This window comes from Eptesicus fuscus, chromosome 7 (assembly GCF_027574615.1).
Source record: "Eptesicus fuscus isolate TK198812 chromosome 7, DD_ASM_mEF_20220401, whole genome shotgun sequence".
NCBI lineage: Eukaryota > Metazoa > Chordata > Mammalia > Chiroptera > Vespertilionidae > Eptesicus > Eptesicus fuscus.
Window position 1 is genome coordinate 54,250,678 of NC_072479.1, and position 17,975 is coordinate 54,268,652.

General features: G+C 40.2%; 1 protein-coding gene and 1 pseudogene across 1 annotated transcript; both read right to left on the bottom strand.

The window, feature by feature from the left end:
- Window positions 1–12,918: 12,918 nt before the first annotated feature.
- LOC129149637 (60S ribosomal protein L26-like 1) lies at window positions 12,919–13,245 on the bottom strand (annotated as a pseudogene).
- A 594-nt stretch (window positions 13,246–13,839) lies between these two features.
- LOC103305019 (olfactory receptor 6C4-like) lies at window positions 13,840–14,769 on the bottom strand. The gene has a single exon (XM_008161747.2). The coding sequence runs from the start codon at window positions 14,767–14,769 to the stop codon at window positions 13,840–13,842; it is 930 nt and encodes a 309-aa protein (XP_008159969.2).
- Between the last annotated feature and the right edge of the window lie 3,206 nt (window positions 14,770–17,975).

Sequence of the window (17,975 nt, forward strand, 5' to 3'; positions counted from 1 at the left end):
AACATTTACAAATATGTTCTCACATACAGTAGGCTTTCTTGTTGTTTTGTTGATGGTTTCTTTTGCTGTGCAAAAGCTTTTTATTTTGATGTAGTCCCATTTGTTTATTTTCTCCTTAGTTTCCATTGCCCTAGCAATAGTATCGGTGAAGAAATTGCTTCGACATATGTCTGAGATTTCTCTGCCTGTGGATTCCTCTAGTATTTTTATGGTTTCCCGTTTTATGTTTAAGTCCTTGATCCATTTTGAGTTTATTTTTGTGTATGGTGTAAGTTGGTGATCTAGTTTCATTTTTTTGCATGTATCTGTCCAATTGTCCCAATACCATTTATTGAAGAGACTGTCTTGACTCCATATTATGTTCATGCCTCCTTTGTCAAATATTAATTGAGCATAGTGGTTTGGGTCGATATCTGGGTTCTCGATTCTATTTCATTGGTCTATATGTCTGTTCTTGTGCCAGTACCAGGCTGTTTTGAGAACAGTGACTTTGTAATACAGCTTGAAATCTGGTATTGAGATCCTACGTACTTTGTTCTACTTTCTCAGGATTGCTCTGGCTATTTGGGGCCTTTTTTTATTCCAGATGAATTTTTGGAGAGTTCTTTGTAGGTCTGTGAAATATGCTATTGGTATTTTAATGGGGAGTGCATTGAATCTATAGATTGCTTTGGATAGTATGGATGTTTTGATGATGTTGATTCTACCAATGTATGAACACGGTATGCTCTTCCATCTGTTTACATCTTCCTCTATCTCTTTTTTCAGTGTCCTATAGTTTTCTGCGTATAGGTCTTTTACCTCCTTAGTTAAGTTTATTCCTAGGTATCTTAATTTTTTTGGTGCGATGGTAAATGGGATTGCTCTTTTAGTCTCTCTTTCTGTAAGTTCATTTTTGTTGTATAGAAATGCCATAGACTTCTTGACATTAAATTTGTGTCCTGCTACATTGCTGAATTCATTTATTAAGTCTAATACTTTTTTGATGGAGTCTTTCAGGTTTTTTATGTACAATATCATGTCATCTGCAAATAAGGACAGCTTTACTTCTTTTCCAATTTGGATGCCTTTTATTTCTTCTTCTTGTCTAATTGCAATGGCTAATACTTCCAGTACTATGTCTCTGCCAGCCCACCTGCTCTCCTTCCTTTTCCCCTGGCCCCGCCTCCACTCCTCCCTTCTCCTCCCCCCGGCTTGCTTGCTTCTCCGCAGCTTTGCTCCCTTCTGCAGCTCTTGGCTTTTTTCTATGCTGTCTTGATATGCAAATTAGCCACCATCTTGGTTGGGGTAATTTGCATAATCATCCTGATTGGCTGGTGGGCGTGGCTTGGCTGGTGGGCGTGGCTTGGGCATAGCAAAGGTGTGGTCAATTTGCATATTTGTCTATTATTAGGTAGGATTATAATAATACTAGTGGCCTGGTGCACGTATTTGTGCACATTGAAAGGAAATTAATGAGAAGAAATATTTTAGAAACCACAGAGGCACTGTGGGAGGTTGGCTCCAGGGCATGTCTGATCCATCTCGTGCAGTCCTGATCGGCCAGACCCCACCAGGAAGCTAACCTTCTGGTCAGAGCGTCTGTCCCCTGGTGGTCAATGCACATCATAGCTACTAGTTGAGAGGTCAACTGAATGATCGACCAATTGGTTGGACACTTAGCGTATTAAGCTTTTTTATATATAGATCTGATGATAATAATAATATGCAATATATAGGGTTTCTAATAGATTCTATTTTCACCACACATATTACTTAGAGCAATGCCTGGCACATAGTAAATACTCTAATTGTTTTTATTATTTCACTTGACCACAGGAATCTCCCTTCTGTATTAAAAGGACACATAATCTGTGTCATCCACATGGCACTTAACTATATGGTGCCCTGTGCAATTTCTTGCAGTTAACTTTCATGGTTGTATATTTTATATATTGCATTGTTGCCCTAGGCAGATCAACTTTGTTGAATTTTCTGTACTGCATAGCAAAATGCTAAACACATATTCAAATACTTGTTAAATTATGAACAAATGGTATTGAAGGACAGAAAATTTCTAGTGCCTTTTCTTTTCCTAGGAGAACTGATTACCTCAGCAAGAGCCACATTAGCATTTTGGAGGTTTTTAAATATCCAAAGTAACAAACTTTGTCTCTCTCCTCAGATCTGGCCACTTTGGGATCAATTGTGCTGACAAACAATGCATTCCCTAGGGGTCCTGGTTCTGAGGGACCGATAAAGACCTTTTGTTGTCTTAAAGAATAAAAATTAAATAGTTTCTTAGCAGAAGGCAGCCAACAGAGACTGGCGAGGAAGGTACAATGGGAGCATCAAATAGGTCACCAGCAGGTTAAGGAGAAGGATGAGAGATGGACTAATGAGGTTGAAGGGCATCCTCACATTGAGTGGCCTACAAAAGAGATCTTTAAATTTTCTTTCAAATCCATCATTTAAGTAGCCATAGATTTTCTCAGCATAAAGAAAATGGTTGTCATTTAACTTGAGGATTGTATTTATTTTTAATAGACTTTATTTTCTTTAGAACGGTTTAGATTTACAGAACAATTGAGAAGACAGTATAGATTGTTCCTGTATATGATATGCTAAGCTTCCTGTATTAATACCTTACATTAGTATGATGTATTTGTGGCAATTAATATACCAAAACCAAATCATTATTTTTTAATATTATTTTTCATTCTTTATTTTTAAAATTGAATTAAATTCCCCCATCACCATTTATCCCACCTATGCCCTCTTCCACCTCCATTCCCCCTCCTATCACCATCACAATCATCACCCTGTTGTCCCTGTCAATGAATTCTTTCTCTTTTTTTCTCTTTTGCTCAATCCCTCCAACCCCCAGCTGCTACCCCTGTAAAGCTGTCAGCCTGCTCTCTATCTATGAGTCTGTCTCTATTTTGCTTGTTAGTTTAGTTTTATCATTAGATTCCACATATGAGTGAAATCATATGGTGCTTGTCTTCACTGACTGGCTTATTTATCTTAGCATAAAGTTCTCTAGGTCTATCCATGCTGTTGCAAAGGGTAAACATGCCTTCTTTTTAATGACCAAGTAGTATTCCATTGTGTAAATATACTTTAGTTGTTTTATCCTCTCACCTACTGATGGAACCTTGGGCTGTTTCCAGGTCTTGGCTATCCTAATATATAAAAACCCTGGGTCATAATGTCCAGTAACAAGGGAGCTCGGCCAATGGGAAGTCACTTCTGCAGTCAGTGCTGGGTTGCTGTGGCAACCCAGGCTGACTGCTTCTGCTGCAGGTGCAGTGCCCCAGCACTGACTGCTGAGGGGGCTGTGAATCAGGGACAGTGTGAGGCCTGAAGAGAGAAGCAGGGACTGATCCATTGCCTCTGTGGCAGCTTTTGATCAGCACTTGCCTCTCTTTCTCTCCCAGTCTGGCCAGCAGCCGCACCTCCATTTCTCTCCAGGCCTCCACTGGGGCTGCTGATCAGGCCTGCCTTTCTGATCAGGCCCCGTTGATAGGCCCAGAGACACTGACTGGCATAGAATCTGATCAATCAGAACCAAATCTGGGTGAAGTGTGATGAGCAAATGGCTGCCTAGAGGAGGAGCTTTTTATGCTGACTGGCATAGAAACTGACTAATCAGAACCAAATCTGGGTCAACTGTGAGGAGACAATGGCTATCCAGTTGGTAGAGCTTTTGACACTGAGTTGCATAGAAACCGACCAATCAGAACTAAATCTGGGTGAAGTGTGAGGAGCCAATGGCTACCTAGGAGGTGGAACTTTTGATGCTGACTGGCAGAGAAACTGACCAATCAGAACCAAATTAGCCGGCACGTGAGGGCAGTTAGGGATGAGATCAGTCCCGCAGGGGAGGACAGTTGGGGGCAAGATCAGGCTGGCAGGGGAGGGCTATTGTGGGTGAGATCAGGCTGGCAGGAGAGGGCCATTGGGGGCAAGATCACGTTGGCAGGGGAGGGCCATTGGGGTGAGATCTGACCTGTAGTGGAGGACAGTTGGGGGCAATCAGGCCTGCAGGGGAGGGCAGTTAGAGGTGAGATCAGGCCAACAGGGGAGGGCATTTGGGGGTGATTAGGCAGGCAGGCAGGTGAGCAAGTAGGAGCCAGTGGTCCTGGATTGCGAGAGGAATGTCCGACTGCTGGTTTAGGCCTGATTCCCCAAGGATCCCCGATTAGAGAGGGTGCAGGCTGGGCTGAGGAACCCCCACTCCATGCACGAATTTCATGCACCGGGCCACTAGTTGTAAATAATAGTGCAATAAGCATAGGGTGCACATGTTCTTTCAAATTGGTGTTTGGGGTTATGTAGGCTCCCCTGTTGTAACTGAATCTTGATTGCTATTGGGCTGTTCATGCATGGGATCCACACTTAGGCTGGCTGCTATGAGGCTCAAACCCCAACATGGCATGTGTGCTGCTGTTCAGGTGCTGATCATATTATGTGGTATTCGCCTCAGCAGGTTTTGATGTCTGCTGAGATCTTGCTTTGGATATACTGTGTGTGAAGCTTATTGGATCCTGCTCTGTTGTTGTCTGAAGCTAGTCACTGGGTGTATTGCATATGGGACTCTTGTGGGGACTCTGATGTAGGACAATGTCAGATGTTGCCTGTGACTGGCCCTGGGCAATCTGTTTGTAGGTATGAATCATCCAGAGTTTGTGGCTGCCTCTGCTGGACCTGGGTGTGTGTGCAGAAAGGACCAAGTTGCACACCAAGTCTGGCTTTTACCAGCACTGGGCTTGGGGAAAGGCAGCAAAGTTCTCAAAGAACCCAGCCTGTTCACCTTAGTCACTGAAAGAGCCTCTGGCTGTACTCCTCAATAGGGCATAAGCTCCACAGGGTGTAGTGAGATGAATTCCACAGGGGGGAGCTATTGCTTTCCCTTAGGCTGCTAACTCATGGAGGAGAGTGCTCTGCCTGAGAAAGATGGCTTGTGCAGTGGGGGAATGACTCAGTATAGAGATCCTGGAGGCTTACCCTTCAGTGTTCCCCCCTGAGAGTCACCAACCCCATGCTCTCCTTGTGTGGCTCTAGTCTGTTCTGCCTTCCCTCTGCCAGAGCCCAAGGTGAGTGACTATGAATGGATTTTTATGCATTGCCTTTTTAAGAGCCATCTCTTCCTGGTGGGCAGAAGCCCTGCTGCTTTTCACAGCCAGATGCTATGTACTTTCTGGCTCTGGTGCTCTGGGCTGGGGAGTCTGGCTTGGGATTTAGACCCCCAGTTCTCATGGTGAACACCCCGCAGCTGACATATACCTCCGGAACCTCAGCTGCCACCTGTCAGAGCCCTGCCAATCCTCTTGCTCCTTCACACTTCCTATCAGTCTCGATGTGGCTTCTTCTATAAGTCCTTGGTTACAAGGCTTCTCTGCAGCTCTTCTTCAGGATGATTTTTCTATAATTTAGTTTGGTCCTGAGAGGTGGTGAGTGTAGCTTCCACCTATTGTGCTGCCATCTTGGATCTCAAAATGTTTTGAGTATATTTAATTATAAAACCAATTTTGATTCCTGAGTGTGTGTGGCTGAAAGCTGTAGCTACCAGCCCTGGCAGAAGAGCTTCTTTGAGGGCAGAGTGAATGACTTGAATCATTATCATTAAATGAAGTCCATAGTTTATTCAGATTTCCGTAGTTTTCACTAATATCCCCCCTCCCCCACTGCCTCCTATCCACAATCCCAATCCCCTGTAGGATATCACATTACATTTAGTTGTCCTGGGTTGGGGCCGAGGAGGATCCTGTAAACAAGGTAGGTGCCCTTGACCTGCATGGAACCCGGGATCTTTTGGTCTGCAAGCCGACGCTCTATCCACTGAGCCAAATCAGCTAGGCATGACTTATGGCTATTGATGTTGACCTTGATTGCCTGATTGAGATAGTGTTTGTCAGTTTGTCAGTTTTTCCTCTGTAAAATTTCCCCTTCTTTTGGATGGAGTATCTACATAAATTATCTGGAATACTTCTACACAGGAGATTTCTTTCTTCTCTCTCATTTTTTAATTTATAAAATCATTTATTTATATCAGTATGGGCTCTAGGAGTTTAGAAATTTTAAATGAAAAAAGAAGAAATGCCTTGGAGAATAGAGTCCTACTGTCCCTGAATACTTGTGAAGTCTAAAAGATGATTGTACTTATACTTTAACCATTAGTAACTAGATGATGTTTATAGACATAGGTGGTGGTTGCATATGTACTGTAAAAGCACACAATTTTACTTTCACAATTATAGAACCTGAATACAATAAAATGACTTTTTAACTATTTAATGGCAAGAATTTCAATTTTTGGTCGAAGGTTCCTACATGACTATTACCCGTTTTTCCACCTCTCTCCCTCTTTTCTAAGTTTATCCTTTTTTTCCACACTATATCTGGGTTTGATATTCAGTAGTCAGTCTATGCTAAGCAATCAAATGCCTCTTAAGATGTCTTTCCCAAATTATGAGCTCTTTTGATATTTTGATTAATTCTCTTAATCTCTAACATTCTTCTTAAATCAAGGGACAATGTAAGTCTGAATATTGGAGAACTTATTTATTTAACCAAGATTTAGTTATCCTACCCCTAAATTCAGTTTTTTTTTTTTCTTGAGTCTATGACTTGGCACCATCGATGTTAATGTTAGTGGAAGGTATCCAGCACTTGGAAGTCCTGTTTTTTTTTTTTCTTCTCATATTTCACATGCAGTAGTCTTCCAGAAAGGCCAGTAGAAACACTTTTTTTTTTTTTTTTTGGTGTGGGTAAATTGGCTTAAAGAATAAAATATAATTATTTTCACTGATTTTGAAATTGCCCTATTAGCATCTTCTCATTCCTGAAAAATGGACATTTTAAAATGAGAAGAAGAGCTCTGGAATGCACACTTTTCTTTGAGATCACTTTTAAAGCTTCAGTTAAAATCTTCAGTTACTTTTGTGTAATCAGAGGCTCGATATTGAAGTATTCTCAACAAGTGAGAAATGGTCTCTGGGCATTTATACTCCACATCAGGAGAAGGCTTTATGGCCAGACAAACAACTTTATTTATTTGCATTTTCTTTTTATGACAATGAGTATGTTGAGAATCTAGTCTCTGAAATATGCATTTATTGAAGAAACCATTCAGAATGAAATAAACCTAACAAAAGAGAAATAAAGAGTTTGATTTTAGCTTTTGCATGATAAGAGACAAAGGTTCCTGGGGACAGAATAGCTTGATGAATCTCAGAATAAGAAGAAAGCATTTATTTGACAAATGCATATAAGCCTAACCAATGGGATATAATCAACAGGTGGGTGAGGGCATGAGTGGGGGTGGGTGGGGGTTAGTGGGGGGATAAGGACACGTATGTAATACCTTAATCAATAAAGAAATTAAAAAAAGAATAAAAATGATGACAAACAAGTACTTATCAATAATAACATTAAATGTAAATAGATTAAATGCTCCAATCAAAAGGCATAGGGTAGTTGAATGGATAAGAAAACATGACCCATATACTTGCTGTCTGCAATAGACCCACCTCAGAACAAAGGATTCACACGGACTGATAGTGAAGGAATGGAAAAATATTTCCAGGCAAATGGAAATGAGAAAAAAGCTGGGGTTGCAATACTTATATCTGACAAAATAGACCTCAAAGTAAAGGCCATAACAAGGGATAAGGAAGTTACTACATAATACTAAAGGGAGCAATTCAACAAGGAGATGCAACTCTGGTCAACATATATGCACCTAATACAGGAGCACCCAAATACATAAAACAACTTCTGGAAGATATCTAGGGAGAGATCGATAGCAATACAGTCATAGTAGGGGACTTTAATACCCCACTGACACCACTGGATAAATCCTCTAAACAAAAAATCAGCAAAGAAACATCAATCCTAAATGACTCACTAGATCAGATGGAACTAATTGACATCTTCAGAACATTTCACCCCAAAGCCACAGAATATACATTCTTCTCCAGTGCACAGGGGACATTTTCAAAGATAAACCACATATTAGGACACAGGCAAAGTCTCTTCAAATTCAAGAGGATAGAAATCATAACAAGCATCTTCTCAGATCACAATGGCATAAAACTAGGAATCAAGTATAATAAAAACAATGAAAAAAAATCAAACACTTGGAGGCTAAATACCATGCTATTAAACAATGATTGGGTTACCAGGGAGATCAAAGAAGAAATAAAAAGCATCCCGAAAACAAATGACAATAAAAACATAACAATCCAAAATCTATGGAACACAATAAAAGCAGCGCTGGAAGGGAAGTTCATAGTTCTACAGGTCTACCTCAAAAAACAAGAAAAGAATGGTAATAAATTATCTAACCCTGCAACTTAAAGAATTAGAAAGAGAGCAACAAGAAAAGCCTACAGTATCAGAAAAGAAATAAACGACATAGAGACAAAAAAAAAAAAATACAAAAGATCAATGAAACCAAGAGCTGGTTCTTTGAAAGGATAAATAAGATTGATGAACCTCTAGCCAGGCTCACCAAGAATCAAAGAGAGAAAACCCAAATAAATAAAATCAGAAATGAAAGAGGTGAAGTAACAACTGACCTCACTGGTATACAAAGGGTTGTAAAAAAAAATAAAATACTACGAACACCTCTACTCCAACAACCTGAATAACCTCCATGAAATGGATACATTCCAAAAAAATACAAGCTTCCAAAAGTCAATAGGAAGAATAAAAAAACCTGAATAGACCGATAACTACTGATGAAATTGAAATAGTAATAAAAAAATCTTCCAGCAAACAAAAGCCCTGGACCAGATGGCTTCACAGGAGAGTTTTACTGTACTGCCAAAGAAAAACAAAAACCAATCCTTCTCAGACTATTCCAAAAAATTCAAGAGGAAGGAACACTTCCAAGCTCTTTCTATGAAGCCAGCATTACCCTAATCCCCAAACCAGATAAAGACACCACAATGGAAGAGAATTACAGGCCAATATCCCTGATAAACATAGATGCTAAAATACTCAACAAAATTCTAGCAAACCGAATCCAGCATTACATTAGAAAGATCATACACCATGTCCAAGTGGGATTTATTCCAGGGATGCAAGGCTGGTGCAATATCTGCAAATCAATAAACGTGATACATCACATAAACAAATTGAGAGACAGAATTAAAATAATCATATCAATTGATGCAGAAAAGGCATTTGACAAAGTCCAACATCCTTTTCTGATAAAAACTCTCAGCAAGGTGGGAATAGAAGGATCATACTTCAACATAATAAAAGCCATATATGACAAACCCACAGCCAACATCATTCTCAATGGGCAAAAACTAAAACCATTTCCCCTAAGAACAGGAACAAGACAGGGATGCCCACTCTCACCACTCCTGTTTGACATAGTACTGGAAGTAGTAGCCATTGCAATCAGACAAGAAGAAGAAATAAAAGGCATCCAAATTGGAAAAGGAGAAGTAAAGCTGTCCTTATTCGCAGATGACATGATACTGTACATAGAAAACCCTAAAGACTCCATAAAAAATTATTAGACTTAATAAATGAATTCTGCAATGTAGCAGGATACAAATTTAACACCAAGAAATCTATGGCATTTCTATATACCAGTAATGAACTTACAGAAAGAGAGACTAAAATATCAATCCCATTTTTCATCGCACCAAAAAATTAAGATACCTAGGAATAAACTTAACTAAGGAGGTAAAAGACCTGTACGCAGAAAACTACAGGACACTGAAAAAAGAGATAGAGGAAGATGTAAACAGATGGAAGAACATACCGTGTTCATGCATTGGTAGAATCAACATCATCAAAATGTCCATACTACCCAAAGCAATCTATAGATTCAATGCACTCCCCATTAAAATACAAATGGCATATTTCACAGACCTACAAAGAACTTTCCAAAAATTCATCTGGAATAAAAAAAGACCCTGAATAGCTGCAGAAATCCTGAGAAAGAAGAACAAAGTAGGTGGGATCTCAATACCAGATATCAAGCTATTACAAAGCTACTATTCTCAAAACAGCCTGGTACTAGCACAAGAACAGACATATAGATCAATGGAATAGAATAGAGAACTCAGAAATTGACCCAAGCCATTATGCTCAATTAATATTAGACAAAGGAGGCAATAGCATACAATGGAGTCAAGACAGTCTCTTCAATAAATGGTGTTGGAAAAATTGGACAGATACATGCAAAAAAGATGAAACTAGACCACCAACTTACATCATACACAAAAATAAACTCAAAATGGATCAAGAACTTAAACATAAGATGGGAAACCATAAAAATACTAGAGGAATCCACAGGCAGAGAAATCTCAGACATATGTCGAAGAAATTTCTTCACTGATACTGCTCCTAGGGCAATGGAAACTAAGGAGAAAATAAACAAATGGGACTACATCAAAATAAAAAGCTTTTGCACAGCAAAAGAAACCATCAACAAAACAACAAGAAAGCCCACTGTATGGGAGAACATATTTGCCAATGTTATCACCAATAAGGGTTTAATCTTCAACATTTACAGGGAACTCATACAATTTAACAAAAGGAAGATAAACAACCCAATCAAAAATGGGCGATGGACCTAAATAGATACTATTCGAAAGAAGACAGAAAGAAGGCCAAGAGACATATGAAAACATGCTCAAAGTCACTAATCATCTGAGATATGCAAATCAAAATGACAATGCGGTACCATCTCACACCTGTCAAAATGTCTATCATCAATAAATCAACAAACGACAAGTGCTGGCGAGGATGCGGAGAAAAAGTAACCCTTGTGCACTGCTGGTGGAATGCAGACTGGTGTAGCCACTGTGGAGAACAGTATGGAGTTTCCTGCGGTCCGAGGTCAAAAAACTAAAAATGGAACTCCCAGTTGACCCAGTAATCCTACTTCTAGGAATATACCCCAAGAAACTAGAAACACCAATTAGAAAGGATATATGTACCTTATGTTCATAGCAGCACAATTCTTAGCAGCATATAGGTAAGATTTGGAAACAGCCTATGTGCCCATCAGTAGGTGAGTGGATTAAAAAACAGTGGTACATCTACACAATGGAATAGTACGCTGCAGTAAAAAAGAAGGAGTTCTTACCATTTGCAACAGCATGCATGGACCTGGAGAGCATTATGCTAAGTGAAATAAGCCAGTCAGAGAAAGATAAATATCACATGATCTCACTCATTTATGGAATATAATGAACAACATAAACTGATGAACAAAAACAGATCCAGAGACAGAGAAACATCGATCAGACTGTCAAACGTCAGAGGGAAGGTAGGGGAGGGTGGGACAGCAGGGAGAGATCAACCAAAGAACTTGTATGCATGCATATAGGCCTAACCAATGGACACAGATAACAGGGGAGTGAGGGCATGAGTGGGCAGGGGGATGGGAGGGTAATGTGGGAATAAGGATACATATGTAATAACTTAATAAAGAAATTAAAAAATAAACACATCTTAAAACACAAATAATATATTTTAATTTAACATAATTATACCATAGGTCCTTGGGTTACGTTGGAGATCCGTTCCTATGGCGTGATGTAATGTGATTTTCCCCGTAAGGAGGAACCCACCTATATAAGCAGTTATGTCACTCACATGGAGCACATACACAGCAGTAATGAAGTGAAACAATAAAAAAATTTAAAAGAAAGATAAGAATTCCTGACCTTTACTTGTGGTAAATCTATACTAATAGAAGGGTAATATGCTAATTAGACTGGGAGACCTTCCAGATGTCCTTCCGGATAAAGTCATGGTGGCAAGACTGAGGCAGAGGCAGTTAGGGGAGATCAGGCCAGCAGGGGAAGGAAATTGGAGACAAGCAGGCTGGCAGGGTGGCAGTTGGGGGTGATCAGGCCTGCAGGGGGGGCAGTTGGGGGCAATTAGGATGGCAGGGCGTGTCGTAGGGGGGAACAGGCCGGTGGGGGTGGGGGGAAGAGTTGGGGGCGAGAAAGCCAGCAGGGAAGGGCAGTTGGGCATGATCAAGCTGGCAGGGGAGGGCAGTTGGGGGTGATCAGGTCTGCAGGGTAGGGCAGTTGTGGGCAGGCAGGCCAGCATAGGGGGGGCAGTTGGGTGTGAGCAGGCCGGCAGGGGGGGCAGTTGGAGGCGATCAGGCTGGCGGGGGGGGGGGAGAAGTTAGGGGTCATTAGGCCAGAAGGGGGGGCACTTGGGGGCGATTAGGCCATCAGACAGAGTGGTTAGGGGTATCAGGCAGGCAGGCAGATGAGTGATTAGGAGCCAGTGGTCCCGGATTGTGAGAGAGATGCCCATTCCCAGTTGGACATCCCCCGAGGGGTCCCAGATTGGACAGGGTGCAGGCCGGGCTGAGGGACACCCCCTGTGCATGAATTTCATGCACTGGCCCACTAGTAAATAATAAAAAACATAAAGCACATATGTACATTCATCAAAATTACGGAACATTTTTCTTTTACAAATAAATGGGAAATGGCGATGTAACAACAAAATGATGTACATCGAGTCAGACATAACCTGAGGATCGTCTGTAATCTCCAAAAAAGAATGAGAAGAGTGGTATTGTTTCACATTTTTGAAAATTTTCAAAATGTCTAGTTCAAAAATCTATTTGCTAGAAAGATATATTTGTTTTTAAGAAACATTTCCAATTTTTATTCATAAAATTAATCCAAACAGCAGAAGAGATATACAGAGCCACATATCAATGACAAACCAGGAAGGAAACAAAATATTCCAGAGACATTTTGAACAATTTTAAAAGAATACACACCAGGCTAAAAACCTACAGCTAAACCATGGTTGCCCAACAGGTTACATTTATTCCTGCATGTTCTCAGTAAGTTCTTCCTTATATTTGCCTTTTCATTTCCATCTTGTCAAGATTTGGCTTTGTTCAAGAATTTTTTTTCCGATCTTTGTCCAGTTTTAGCCTGGTGATAACCACCTTGGGGGGTGAATGCCCACGTGGACAGGTGTGCCATAGCCTTCTCACGCTGCACCCGCTCCATGTAGATGACATGTTTCTTCCTGTACACCTGCACTACCTTGTTGATTTGCTGTCCTTTGTAGCGTCCTCGAACCACCTGGACCTTGTCGTCCTTGCGGATGGGCATCGAGCTGATGTTGTACTTATGCTGCAGCTCCTTGGAGAGCGGGGAAGACGTGATCTTGGGGCGCATGTGCAAGGGGGCATTGAAGTGGGTTTTGCGGTTTTTTGCTGTGGTCCGAGGTCACGAAGGGGTTGGACTTCATGGTGACTGCCTGGCGCTGGAAGTGCTCACAACTAGAGAGAAATATTTAAACTGGGTTTTTTTTTTTTTTAAGATTTCCCCCTCATTGTCAAGTTTAAAATATAACTTTGATATCTTTACTTAATAAATTAATCTTAGATATTGTTTTAATAAGGTGGTTGTTAGAGAAGTTCTCCTGTGTTTTCATGGAGAGGAACTTCATAAATGGGTTAAAATTTTCTTTGGGTTTGAGGTATGCCGCAACCTGCATGGCAGGATTCAGGATCTGAAGGAGGGACTAATGCCCAAATGAAAATGCTAGACGAAAATATGAATTATTAAGGGGTGGAGGCCATATGGAGTCTCTTTCTTGATGAGGCACCCAAGACCAGTCCCGTCTGCTTTTTATTCACGTTGAGTACACATTTTCCCTTTAGCAATGCATACAGGCAGATCAAAGGTAAAGTTTGGTATACAATGTAAAATATCAGGTCAGGAAATTACCTTGAGCCATTGCAATCACAGGAAGGCAGTCCATTGGCCTTGCAATATCTCTCTTGCATTTTTTGTGCTAATTGCTGTTTGCTTTATCCTTCAGCATAGTTCTTTATGTTCATTAAAGTGTCATAATCTTTCTGGTCACATCCTTGAAAGCTTGTTTTACTTGTTTATTCCTTAGAGTGTAAATGAATGGGTTCAACAAAGGGGCTACTGAGTTATTGAGCAGAGCCACTCCCTTATTGAAGGCAATTCCTTCTTTTGCTGAGGGTTTTATGTACATGAATATGCAGCTGCCATAAGAGAGGGAGATGACAATCATGTGGGAAGAACACGTGGAAAAGGCCTTTTTCCTTTGCTGAGCAGAGGGGATCTTCAGAATAGTCCAGATGATGTTTGTATAGGAGATACTCACCAGCACCAGAGTGACCACCAAGGTCACAAATGCTAAAATAAAGTCAACTATCTCCAGGAGTCTTGTGTCTGAGCATGATATTTCCATGAGGGGCCCATAGTCACAATAATAATGATCCAGTATATTGGAGGCACAGAAATCCAGCTGACTGGTTAGGATGATTGGGGATATGATGATCAGGAAACCACTTAGCCAGGAGCAGAGAACCAGCTGGGTGCAAACCCTGCTGCTCATGATGGTTGTGTAATGCAGGGGTTTACATATGGCCACATAGCGGTCATAAGCCATGGCAGTCAGAAGGTAAAATTCTGTGGCCCCGAGGAGTATGGCAAAGAAATACTGAGTGAAGCAACCGGCAAAGCTGATGCTCTTCTTCCCAGTTAAGATGCTGAACAGTAGCCTAGGAGTAAAAGTGGTTGTGAAGGAAATTTCTAAAAAGGAGAAATTCCGGAGGAAGAAATACATGGGAGTCTGGAGGTGGGAGTCCAGTAGTGTGAGGGTGATGATGGTCAGGTTTCCAATAATACTAAACATGTAGGTCAGGAAGAGAAGGATAAAGAGGACAAGTTGAATTTCTGGGATGTCTGTTAGTCCCAGAAGAATGAATTCTGTCGGAAAGGTTTGGTTTTTCATCGTTAACTTTTACAGCCTAGGAAGGTACAAAGAAACAAAGTTGGTGTTTAGAATGAAAGAAGAGTGCAGGAGCATTCAGGAGAGGCTAAGGTTTTTTTGTTGAATTGATTCAACACCCTCAACCCCCACCCCCCGTCAAATTGACTCAAATGAGGTTTTCTATTGGATAGAGGCTGCCTCTTCACAAGAATTTTTGTTAAATTCCCACATAGGAGGATTTTTCTCCATGGCTCCTTTTCAGGCTCTTCATGTACTTTCCTAGCGTATCTTCTAACCCAATGCCTAAGTTATCATTTTCTCCATTTAGTGTCTCTTTGAGCACTGACTTTTGACCTTTTATCTGCTAATTTGGCAGTGGTGTCTCCTTTCCATCACTCTCTTGGTCTTAGTGTGAGAAGAAAAGCTAACTATGTTAGCTCTTAGTTGAGGGACCTTTAGGAGGGAATAAGCAATACTGTTTTAACTGTGTATCCAAAGAGATCCCCAAATTCCCTTAGATTTTTAGAATTTGTGGACAATTGTGCCTAATATCAGTCTCTAAATCTTTTCAGTCAGTGTCTGCTTTCCCTCAGGTCCCAGTTTGCAGATGACATGATACTGTATATAGAAAACCCTAAAGATGCTACCAAAAACAACTACAATTGACTAATGAATTCAGTAAAGTAGCAGGATACAAAATTAAAATTCAGATGTTAAACAAAGTTAACATTCAGAAATTGGGGGCATTTTTATATACCAATAATGAAGAATCAGAAAGAGAAACTAAGAGAACAATCCCATTTACAATTGCAACAAAAACAATAAGATACCTAGGGATAAATTGAACCAAAGAGGTAAAAGACCTATACTCTGTAAATTATAGGATACTAAAGAAAGAGATTGAGGAAGATACAAATGTGTGGAAGCATATTCTGTGTTCATGGTTAGGAATAATTAACATATTAAAATGCACATATTACCCAAAACAATCTATTAATTCAATGCAATTCCTATTAAAATACCAATGGCATATCTCACAGAACTTGAACAAATATTCCAAAAATTTATATGGACCCACAAAAGACCTAGAATAGTCTCTTCAATCTTGAGTTAAGAAGAACAAGGTGGGAGGAATCATGCTATCTGACATCCAACTATTCTACAAGGCCATTGTAATCAAAACAGCATGATACTGGCATGAAAACAGGCATGTAAATCAATGGGACAGAATAGAGAGCTAAAGCCACAGCTTTATGGTCAATTAGTATTTGACAAAGGAGTCCTAGCTGGTTTGGCTCAGTGAATAGAGTGTCAGCCTATGGACCAACGGGTCCCGGATTTAATTCCAGTCAAGGGCACATACCTCAGTTGCAGGCTCCTTCCTGACCCAGCCCAGGTGGGTGCTTGTGCAGGAGGCAACCAATCGATGTGTTTCTCTTACATGATGTTTCTCTCTGTCTTTCCCTCTTTCTTCCACTCTCCCTAAAAATCAATGGAAAAATATCCTCGGGCGAGGATTAACAAAACATAAATAAAGAAAGAAATAAAGAAATTAAAAAAATTTTTGACAAAGGAAGCAAGAACATACAATGGGGTAAAGACAGTCTCTTCAATAAATGGTGTTGGCAAAGTTGGACAGATACATGTAAAAAAAAAAAAAAAGAAAAGAAAAGAAAAAGAAAGAAAAAAGAAACTAGATCACCAACTTACACCATGCACAAGAATAAACTCAAAAGGGATTTAAAGACTTAAATGTAAGTCATGAAACCTTAAAAAACCTAGCAGAAAACAGAGGCAGCAAAATATTGGACATTTTTCATAGCGATATTTTTTAATATGTTTCATGGGCAAGGGAAACAAAATAATTAAACAAATGGGACTAAATCAAACTAAAATACTTTTACACAGCAAAGGACACATTCAGGAAAATGGAAGACAATCCAGTGAATAGGAGTACATATTAATCAATGACACATCTGATAAAGGGTCAATTTCCAAAATTTATAAAGAACTTATATAACTCAACACCAAGAAAACAAACAACCCATTGAAAAAATGGGCAAAGGACTTGAATAGACACTTCTTCAAAGAGGACATACAGATGGCCAGTAGACATAAGAAAAGATGCTCAAGGTCACTAATCATCAGAGAAATGCAAATTGAAATCACAATGAGATTTTACCTCATAGCTGTCAGAATGGCTATAACTAATAAATCAGCAAACAAGTGTCGGCAAGGATGTGGAGCAAGGGGAACCCTTGTGCACTGCTGGTGGGATTGCAGATTGGTGCAGCTACGTGGAAAACAGTATGACGTTTCCTCAAAAAATTAAAAATGGAACTGCCTTATGACCTAGTGATTCCACTTCTTGGAATTTATCAGAAGAAACCCAAAACACTAATTCAAGAGAATATATGCACCCCTTTGTTCCTTGCAGCTTTATTTACAATAGCCAAGATGTGGAAGCAGCCCAAGTGCCCATCAATAGATGAGTGGATAAAAAAGGCTGTGATACATCTACACAATGGAATGCTTGTGGCTGTAAAAAAGAAGGGACTCTTACCTTTTGGGACAGAATGGATGGACCTGGAGAATATTATGTTAAGTGAAATAAGCCAGTCAGACCGCATGATTTTACTTATATGTGTAATCTAATGAACAAAATAAACTAACAAAATAGAAACAGACTTACAGATAATGAGAACAGACTGACAGCTGTCAGAGGTGCGGGGGGTGAAAAAGGTGAAGGTATTAAGAAGAAAAAAACACACATAGACATGGACAGTAGTATGGTGATTGCCATGGGGAAAGGACGTGGAGGGAGGTGGAAGAGGGCCAAGGGAGGATAATGGTGGTGATACTTGGGGTGGTTAGCACATGATACAGTGTGCAGATGATGTGCTATCGAGTTGCACACTTGAAACCTGTATGCTTTATTAGCAAATGTCACCCCAATAAATTCAATAAAAAAATTTTAAACAGTTGCAAGTGTCATTTGGGAGTTTCTTTTTTAATTTAACATATATTTTTATTGATTTCAGAGAGGAAGGGAGAGTGAGAGATAGAAACATCAATGATGAGAGAGAATCATTGATAGGCTGCCTCTTGCATGCCCCCTACTGGGAATTGAGCCTTCAACCCAGGCATGTTCCCTTGACTGGAATTGAACCTGGGACCTTTTAGTCTACAGGCCTACATTCTATCCACTGAACCAAACTGGCTAGGGT